Raw genomic sequence first — 10,705 nt, 5'->3', positions numbered from 1 at the left:
TGGTGTGAACCCATTCTTCTCCCTCACACCCACAGCAGAAAGGCAGACCGACAGGGACTAGGAAGAGGTACAAATGGAGCAGTCTAGCCCAGGTTTGCTGTGTAGAGAGGTTAGAGAGCACCCTTGCCCGTCACAGGGGATTAGCACCCCTAGTTCCTGGGGACCTGCAGGAATCCCAGTAGCCTCAGCTCCTTCCTTTCCTCCCTGTTCCCAGCTCAGTCTCCACAACGCTCAGCACAGACAGAAAAGGAATTGGTTTTGGATTAGATTTCCAGTCCAGAAGGTGACAAAAGCCTCGGCTAACTTGCAACAGGACTAGTGGCTGCCTTGCAATGGCTTTTCCTGCACAGACCCGCAGGCTCTGTATCCATAGCACCAACACGCTCTGCAGTCTCCTGTGTCCTTCTTCACGCCTTGTTCCTCTCCTCTCTGGGACACTCCAGCGATCAACAGAAGATGAATACTGGCCATGTAGGTAAGTACATTGACAGGTCTTTCTACTCTATCTATTTTCATAAAGCCCGTAGCAGTGTATCACGTTTAGGACTACTTCCTGTCTGCAATTTGAGTACTTAAAATATTAAGCTGACACAAACAGATCATGATCACAAAAGTTTGTCTTCCAAATTAGGCTAAAAAGCCTCTTTTAATCATTACAGTCTCCTCCTTCATTAGGACAACAACTCACTGCTTTATCACCAGCAGCAGTGACTGTTTTCTCTCTAAACTGAGCTATTTCTAAAACATTTACAGGAAATTACCATGGCTGTAATTCAGTCAACTTGTCTATAGAGCTTCTCCACATTTTTGATATTCATCACATTAGCTTCTTTGCACTGGTATCCTAAGGAACAATTTTAACTCCTGGTTGCAGGCCTTACCAGTGTACTGCGGAACAGGTTCAATTTGCTGAAGAAAACAATCCTGCAGGTTCCCCACTTGGGCAAGTGTTCCTCCAGTTACCAGCTTCAGCTCATCTAGCGTATCCTGGACTCACAAGAAAGACAGAGCTCACAATTCTGGTACAACAATGGAAAAATATGTGAAATATCAGACAAAGTAAATTATTTTTTTAGAGAGGTTGTCCATTTCCTAAGCATGCAGGGCTCCTACACCGTCCCCTTCAGGACCACCCATCACCATCTGAGCTGTATTACAATCTCTAATCTTTGCCTTGCAGATTTTCACATAGCTGTGGTTTTATATTTTTATATCTGTAGCATAGAAGAATGATTTTTTTGTTGTTGTTGAACTGAATCCAAAGCAGTCTTTTTTCCTGCTTCTCAAACAGGTTTCCATTGATGTCAGGCATGTGGGCACCTTAGTGATTCTCCATATAAACAGGCTCATTTTCAAGCCTGCAGTGAAACAAAGCAAGGGGGCAACCCTGGGGGCAGAATGCCTTTGCACCTTCTAAGGCATATTTTGGATTAACGATGATGGAAGATGCATGTGGAAGATACTGTTTACCTCAGCCTGCTGATACGGAGATGACAGGAAGCTATGCCAACCCCTGGTTGGCAGACAGAGGAAGAAAATCTACTGTAGTCAAACAGATGGGGGTTGGACTTTTGCAGCATGTGAGTCCCCCCCTTCTTTTGTCTTTTTAGTCCCTGTGGCTTATCATGAAGAGGAAAGCCTCATACACAGCCAAGCGTTGCTTATACTGAACAGCTGTAAGAAGCTGATGAAGAGCTGCCCTTACTGCATCAGCTAAGTCCTTGCAAAAATTCCAGTCCCCAAGAAACACCTAGACTGAAGGGAGGGAGGCAGTAATTTTTTTTTTTTTAATAAGCTAAAAATTGTGTTTAAAATGAATAGCATAACTATTACTGGGTTCAATGAAGCTAAGATTTCACCTGTTCCATAGGGAACTTATAGTGACGTTTATTTCACAAGTTAATACTCAAGTATTACTGAAGCACCATTGTACATACAGAGCTTGGCTGCTGCAAGGGCTGAAGTCTGGATTCAATGACCCAGAGGATCCCTAGTGATCCCTCTAAGTTCTCAGCCTGCTCCCAGTTTTCCCACTCACCTGTGGCTTCTCCTGGAAAGTGCGCAACTCTACTGCCGCCGACCTCTGAGATAGCGCTGAAAATGCTTTTGGCAGGTCCTGAACAGCACCTACTTGCAGGCAGTCCAGATACAACTCTATTGTGCTTGATCCCTGCTGCAGGCCACTCAGCCACAAGATGACAGCATGGGGTTTCCCATCAGCCAGCTGGATGTTGCTAAAGATCACTGAATTCAACCTCCCATCGCTCTTCAGATAGCGCAGCACCACTAGTACAAAACACACAGAAGGACTATCAAAGAGTAGCAGATAACCCAAGGCTGATCAAGGAAGATCCTGTGGAAATCTGCAATTGCTCTGGTATTTTTCCGCATGTCGGCTTTTGTAAATGCATCCCATACGCAGATATAAATGGTAATAATAAATGGGACATTGACTCTCAGAGCAGGATTACCAGTACTCTTGTGTGACTCCCCGTTTGTAAAGCATTGCTGCCTGCACAGTGTTTTCCACTGCTTTGTCCAGGCCTCTCTAATTGGCATAACCAATGTCACCTTACAGGCCATAACGTGCTAAAATACAAGCGGTAAATGTAAAGGGTGTAACAGACAGCCTGCAGTCAGCATTTCGGCAAGTACATCTCTGACAGATCTAGAAATACTCTATAGCAGAAATGTACGACTAGAAAAATCCATTTCAGTGATGCATATTGCATTCAGTGAAGCCGACAGTGTATCCAAATGCATCATTAAAGAAACCAAAGGAAGCATAATTCCAACCCAATAACCTGCATTTCTCTGTAACAAATAGTAAGTAAAAACAAAATGTAATGCAGAAAAGACTTATTCCACCCCTAAAGATGACAAAGCCCCCTCTCAACTCTTTTTTAAGGCACTGGTGAATCACCTACTTGATAATTTACAAAACAAATTCTCATTTTATGAAGTAAAATGCACCATCAAAAAACACAACAGCAGACAAACACAATATTTACACACTGCGTAATACTGAAAAAATGTCTCTTTCCTAAGGAAATTGGATCGGTAAGCTAGGATCTGCAAGCTAAATCTCTTAGACCAGCTAGCTAGTTCTCTCCACAAAATCTCTCCCTGGCTCTCCAAATACATATCTGCAGAAGCAATGAGCTGAGTGTATCTAGACAGCGTATAACTACTCTACAATATTAGACAGACCTTGTTTCAAAGATCCCACTGATCACCTGCTTGCATGTCCCTTATTTCTTCGTAACAGTTACGTGCATTGAGGAGTCAAGCTGCACAGACACTGGGCACCTAAACAGTTAAGTGCTGGCTCTTGTGAACATCTGTTTGAAGTTCAGAGTGCTGCTACTGTTGCATCAAGTGAGAGCTCACAAATACTCTGACCTTCAAGAAATACCTACATTAACATGAGGTCAACTAAAAATTCTGGATATAGTGGAGGGAAAAACTCTTATTAGCTTCAGAGCTAATAAGACCTACTGGACTCATCCCATTTCTATTCGTTTAACAAATTATATTTCCATCTTTCCACTACTAATGTACCCTCTTCAATGCTGTGATACCTCGGTTTGTTGGTGACCTTCTGAGTTACTGGGTACATGTTCCCTACTATTTTTCTAATTGCTCGGTCTAATGATTAAAAGAATCCAGATTTATACCAGCATGAGCAGGGCAGGGCATGTCTCCATCTTTAAAATCTACACTAGTGCTAAAGTCTCAGCAGCTGTGATCAAAATCAGGAATGTTTTCACTGCTGCCTATGTCAAAACACTGCCAGAGCGGAGATTTCCGCAAAGGTGCATGAGGTCACCAGTAACTTGCTAAAAGGTAGCATTTCTTGGCAAACTCAAAGATCTGGCATGACAGAGTACGTTGCAGGCATTTTACTTATGTGAATATTATGCACGCCTGGTCATATGAAAGGTCTTCGGATCCGGGCCCTGCATTCAGAGTGACCAAACACAGCAGTAAGCTAGAGAAAGAAAGGAAGGAGAGATGGTGGCAGGGCCCAGAATGTACCCTGCCAGAATAGTTTCACGACAAGGAGCAGACTGGCTTGGAAGGAGGATAAAGTATTCCTTCCTCAGCCAAAGCCAAATACCCATCTGGTAAACTAGAGTAGGCTTTTGAAGGGAGATTTTGTGCTGGACCACAGCCTCTGCCTCCATAGGATTTAACTCATCCAAGCCCCTGCGTTACATGTTTGCTGCTAGGATATTCTACACTGACATTTATGAGAGTAAGTGGCTCACCTGTACTGTTTATGAAACAGATTTTCAATGAAACTACTAATCCTGCCAGTAAATAGGAACTGCTTCACAGAATTAAGTTACATTACTTTTGTGTACTTACTGCTGTTTGTTCCATAAAGGAATCATTCAAAAAGGATAAGAAACCCATGGATGCTATTTGCCTCTGAAAAGTACATTGGTCTAACCAAAACAAGTTGAGTAGTTGCCCAGTAATTCAGACTCGCACTTTAAAAACACTTAGGCGTTATGAACATTTTACTATCAGGTATACCACAACAAAATGCGAACATGAACAAACCATTTGGAACACAGCTCTCAAATGTGGCACTTTAAAGGAAAACTAAGGCCTACTTTGGGCTACTTAGATTAGACTTGGGTGCATAAATGGAAATACCATGCAGCGGAAGCACTATGCACATATGCACCCTTCAAAAACCATAGGTATTTAGACCCTGCGTTTTGCTAAGACACCAACATTGGCTCACCAGTTAAGTGATGACTTGAGAGGATCCTCTCCAGTCTTGAGAGGATCACAAACAGCCCCCACACTCCATACTTGCAGTTCGTGTGATGATCTCCTGGATGCGATTTAACTTACTGTATGAAGTAGCCATATGGGACACTTGACACTTCAGAGAAATCACACGTGAAAACACTGCCTACTACTCGCACGCTGCCATATGCCTTAAACAAGGTGCACTAAAGTAATAAGGATGTGAAGACACCTCCATGGAACAGCCTTGCTACGAAAAGCCTCTCTCTGTTTGATCAGTCCTTTACAACAGGTAGGTTACACATGTCCCCCATCTACTCAACACTGGTCACTGACAGGACAAGTTTCCTCATGCTGCCTAGCTATATGCCACTGTCCTGTCACAGATACTTCTCAAATACAGCACTAACATACTGAGGACAAAACCAAAAGAAGCCATGTAACCTTCCACCAGAAAGCCTCTTAAATCTGTTAGTTAAAGCGTCTCAGTAACCATCAGGCACGCAGGTATTCTTGAAAATCAGCAGAAGAGTTTGATACGTTCAAAATTGTATGTATGGAGACATATTTGTATGTATGCATTCCTATATATGTATAACATGTACACACGTAATTGTGTGTGTGTGTGAGAGGGAGAGAGGAAGTATGTGTGATCTATCATTTATTGAGCAGTTAGGTAAGTCAGTGTTAAGAGTTGTATGACACTGACTTGGTAAGGCTGTGTGACCCACGTCTTACCCACCCCCAAAACACACATAGCACAAAAGTTCTTATTCCCTGACCTCAGAAGGATTTTGGCAGACCTGATAAAACTACCAATGTTTTATCTAACTCATTCCCCTACATTTCCCAAGCAAAAGGTGTGCTTTTCTTCAGCATATAGAATAATTTTCCTATGTATAAACTGAAATTTCTCAGTATATTGGGCTCAGCTGCCCAATTACAACATTTGCAGCAGCAAATTATCATAGCAGTGGTAAAGTCAATGGAGCAACAATAATTTACATCATTTGACAATTTTTTGCTGAACCTTAAAATCGCAATATATCCTAGATCTGGTCTAGAGCGTGATGAAAGCTCTCCATTTCTAAAAGCCTGCTGAAGTTCCTACTCTGACTCCTGATTAACTAATTGCGATAAACGGAGAACAAACACTTTAATTCACCTAAAAGATGCTGTAAGTGCTAGGAATGTTTGTCTTGCATAGTCACATCTAACCTCCAGGGTCAGCAGAACAAGAACCTGCCTTTCATATGCATGAGGTGGCATGTGCATGTGTCCCTCACATTCCTGAGTAATAAGAACCAGTGATTGTCCCACGGGGAAAAAGAAAAAAGGAAAGAAAAGAAGAAGGGAAGAAAAAAGGAAAGAAAAGAAGGAGAAGAAGAAGAAGGGAAGAAAAAAGGAAGGAAAAAAGGGAGAAGAAGAGAAGAAGGGGGGGAGCAAGTGAGAGAAAGAGAGCGAGCGAGCGAAAGAGAGTGAAAGTGAGAGAGAGCACGGAAGAGCAAGCGTGTGAAGAAGAGCAAACAAATTGACTCCTTTCTCCATACTCCATTTTTTTCCTCCTTTCTCAGCATTGCTCAGAGCAAGCGCCATGGCAGAGTAGAGATACCAGCTGATTGTCAGGTCAGCTTCCCCTGGCCAGGAGGGAGCAGCATCCAGCGAGAGGAAGGAAAGAGAAGGGGAGTGAGAAGGGATGTAACTAACACTTTCATCTTGTGAGGGGGGGGCCTAAGTGGTGACAGCATGCAACAGGAATGACTCAAACACAAAGGTTAATCACACAGTTTGCAACATCCATCTGTGGCACACCAATAACTATGCATCCAACACTAGTTTTCCCCTACATACTCCAAACAACTCACCTTTATTCATCCGTCCCATGACTGTAAATTCAAAATACTTGCTGTTGTCAGCTGACGAATACAGGCCAAATATGGTGGCTGTGCTCTTCGGCTGCAGTTTGAACGTTGAGAGCAAGTACACTTCATTCAGCGCAGGATCACCAAGTGCTTGTTGCAAGAAGTTTGTTACCACTCTCTTGTTGGAATATGGAAGAAGATCAAAAACTGAAAAAAAAGCAAGTTTCAACAGCAATTTAAATATAATAATGACCAACGAAGAACGTAGTCTGAAGCCACCCATTGAAGATTGTACACTCTTCTCTATTTCCATATGGATACTTTAAAATTAACCCAAGTTGTCCTACCTAAAATAAATAATACAAAAACAGAAATTGACAATATGAAGATCATCTTTAAAGATCATCTAGTCCAACCCCCCTGGCATTGGCAGGGACATCTTAAGCAACCTGATCTAGTGAAAGATGTCCCTGCCCATGGCCAGGGGGTTGGACTAGATGATCTTTAAAGGCCCCTTCCAACCAAAACTATTCTATGATTCTACCAAAATATCATATAGATTTTGTTGCAACTGATCATCTTTTAGCAACTTTTTTTTAAAAGGAATTATTGATAAGTTACTAACATAGAAATATCTAGTCTTCAAATTGAGGTACTCAAATATTTTGAGAGAGATCTCTAAAATTCTTCTCTTCCGAGGATGCACCTCAAAAGAAAGCTTCTTAACCTATTCCTGCTTTCATAAATTCAGATGCTTGTGTTCACATTTCAGTTAGACTGAGGATCCAGCATCAAAATTTTCAGACAGGTTTCCAGTGTACTTATCCTAAAAGCCATTTTGATGGCATTTGCAGGGCACCAATTAAAATGCTAAAAAGCCAGGTAAGCAATATGATGTTCATAACCTCCTCCTCACTTCACTGACTTCTCAGAAGAGGTATTATATAAATAACACTCATCTTTCCCTTCTGGCACAAAGACAGGCCGAACAAAAAAATTCATCCTGAAGGCATAGCAAAAGCTGTTTCAAATTTTTCTTTTAATTCTTGCACAATGCATCAGCAAAGAGTCTAACATTACACTTGTACATATGTCAGCTGCCCCCCTCATGGCAATGAAACAACAAACTGGGTTTTTTCTCAATGTTCCGAAATCCATGTCTCCAAACTCAATAAACTATTCTACTAGGTTTCTTGATAATCTCCTATTTTAACCCACTGCTATTAAAGTGGGTATATTATATTATACCTTTCCAGTAAAGTCTGATAAATGACTATGCACAAGTGTTATTTAAATATAAGGGCATATTTAGCCACTGTATACCACTGCCACTCCATAGGCCTATCATAGCTGGGCCACATTTTTCTCCCACACCAGCACAATACTGTAGAGCTGCCACCAGAGAAGAGCCCTAACACCAGGAACATGACAGCACATTGCGCCTTACCTCGATTCAAGCCCGTGACTGTACCACTAAGTTTAGCTTCCCAGGCCAAAAAACTGTGGACCTTTGCAGATGAGTCTTTTTTACCCAGCACAACCTCAAAGCTGTCGTCATTGGCTAAGGTGATGGGGCCACCCTACCGATCCAGTTTCCACACACTACAAGCAGGAGACTGAAGAGCGCTCAGAGGAGAAATCACATGGGCACACAGACCTACCCACAGCCATGTGGGAAACCCTGTTCCCTTATATTAGAGCCAGGGTTTGTGCTGCTTCCATTGCTCATTCTGGAGCATCCATTCATGTAGACACTGATGTCATTTCCAAAAAAGAAGAATGAAGAGATTTTTGCCTTCATCTCATGAAATCATTGAAATACAGATCATTGCTTAAGTCTACACTTGTATTGGGTCCAAGGATCCCATGACTGTACTGAGAGTTTTCAGGACACAATACAAAAAGAATCAGGCCCTTGATTTGTATGCACTTGTAATACTGTTGTCAAACAACTAAGAAACACATATCTGAGATGGACCTGGTCAAAGGACTTCTCTTTCATTCAGTTCAGATTTACAGCATCCCAGGAAAACCACTGCTCCCACTGAAACCAGTGACCCAGACAGCAGAGGCAAAAGGCTGGGTATTTCACATTTAGTGCACAGAGAGCAAAGCAATTGCCCAAGCAAGAGATTGAAATGCTACACTGCTCTGTACAACAGCATTTTGCAGGTAATAATCATTCATAAAATACAGCTGTGTCTTCTCAGCCGGAGCACCGCAATACAGTACTTAAGTCTTTGACAGCACAAAATATAGCTATACATTTTGTGCAGTCCTTCTAGGTCTATTGGATGATTTTATATCAATTCCTGTGAGACTAATTAATCTGTGCTAGAGTCAAACAGTTAAAAATACAGGAGAAATATTATAAAAGTAATGACTAAACGCTAGAAAACATCTGTCTAACCTTATGGAAAACATTTATTGAAATTTTTTAAATTTGCGTATTTAAACAAATGCTCAAATTGGTTGGTAGTTGCGTTCTATAAAGCACATGGTGCTGAAGGATCCGGTTGAGAAAATGTTATTGAACCCTTTCTTCAGATATCCTCACTGACCAGCATGCAGACACAGTACATGACCAGATCTATCCTTCAGCGTAAATTACACACATGCTAGCAAAAGTGGCTAGCAGAAGAGCCATGGGGTTATGAAAACTCATTTTACATCCTTAGTAGAGTTGGCAGAGAGAGACAGCTCTTAGACCTTACGGAGAAAATTGCTTGTTTGGAAGGAACAAGAAAAAAGATCCACAAGGATTTCAGATTTCATTTTTAGAAGAATCTCATCTTTCTGTTCCTCTCCCTGGAAAGGCAGACTTGGAAAACAAGGACTGCCAAAGCTGAAAGGCACAAGCAGATGGTTTCAACCCGTGCAGTGAGAGTGAGTACTCGGGCATGCCACCGAGCATGAGCATGCATACCCACCGGGCTAAACCGAGCCCACTCGTGAGATGGACCGGTAATTCTCTCCCCCGCCTGCTTTCTGTGGTTTTTAGAAGGGAGCTGCTCACCCTCGTATGAAAATGCTAACAAGGGATCAGCTACACCTTGAGACAGTGGCAAACCACTCTTTGGAGATCTGCCCAAAAACATCAAGGCTAGCTCTTCAGATGGGAGCTGAAAGACATAACGGGAAGCCCTAAGAGGAGGGGGCATGGAAGAATGAAATTAGTGGCACAGGAGAGGACGGAGCTCAAAATAAAAGACTGTTTTTTTCTCTTAATTCTGCTGCCATGTCACACCAGCTTTTTGAGACCCTCCAATGTTCTTCTCCAGTCACAGCTAACCATAATACCGTAAATGTAAACACTGCTCCACAGCTGTTCAGCACCATTCAAGACAATTAATGATGGCTTAGACACCTGGAGTGAAACCCTAACCCCACTGCAATGATTTCTGACTGACTCTAAGAAGGTGAAAATTTCACGTTGAGTGGGGTCTTTCCCTGGCCGCTGCCCCTGACAAGCTGGAAATCCACCTCTGTTTTTTAAAATATGGCAACACCCTACTTCTCAATATGACAATTTTCTGAAATGTTTTTACATCAAGAAGGACCTTAATAAAGGCTTTTGGAAATGCAGCTGAATTAATCTGATTGGCTGTCTTTTAGATCTGCTTCACTTAACTAAGGAATAACTGATTAAAATGTCAAACATTTCATAAGACAATGGAGGGGTTTAAAAATACAGAGAGAACCAGGAGCAGCTTTAAGGCTCCTGGAGTGGTACCAAGTTACACTAACTGCTGCACTCAGTAGCTGACCTGGTTCTAGTCACAAGCCGCTACTGGAGAGTGATACCACTCAGTTTATGCACGCTCTAAAATAAAGCGGCTCCTGACTTACTACGTGCATAATATTGCCAAAGTAATGCTGGATTTAGAAGGTACCTGTTTTCCTACGCACTTTATGAAGCAGAGTTTTCCCGACGAGTTTTCATAGCTTAGCAATTCACTTCTCATTTGTGAGAACTTGGAACCGAAAAAATGCTCTTCAGACGTTCAACACACCTACCAGCACCCCTACAAAACCAGACCACTTCTTGCCGATTTTAGGGGGGCTGGCTGATGGAGCGC

General features: G+C 42.2%; 1 protein-coding gene across 1 annotated transcript in view; it reads right to left on the bottom strand.

The window, feature by feature from the left end:
* The window catches only part of THBS4 (thrombospondin 4), a 44,776-nt gene that overhangs the window by 28,407 nt on the left and 5,664 nt on the right, over nt 1-10,705 (bottom strand). The window contains 3 exon segments of the mRNA XM_009327326.1: nt 882-987; nt 2,039-2,286; nt 6,630-6,833. Coding sequence (XP_009325601.1) covers nt 882-987; nt 2,039-2,286; nt 6,630-6,833 — 558 coding nt within the window.

The sequence above is a fragment of the Pygoscelis adeliae genome, unplaced genomic scaffold (genome assembly GCF_000699105.1).
Source record: "Pygoscelis adeliae isolate BGI_AS28 unplaced genomic scaffold, ASM69910v1 Scaffold26, whole genome shotgun sequence".
In the NCBI taxonomy this organism is placed as follows: domain Eukaryota; kingdom Metazoa; phylum Chordata; class Aves; order Sphenisciformes; family Spheniscidae; genus Pygoscelis; species Pygoscelis adeliae.
This window is presented reverse-complemented; position numbering and strand designations above follow the sequence as displayed.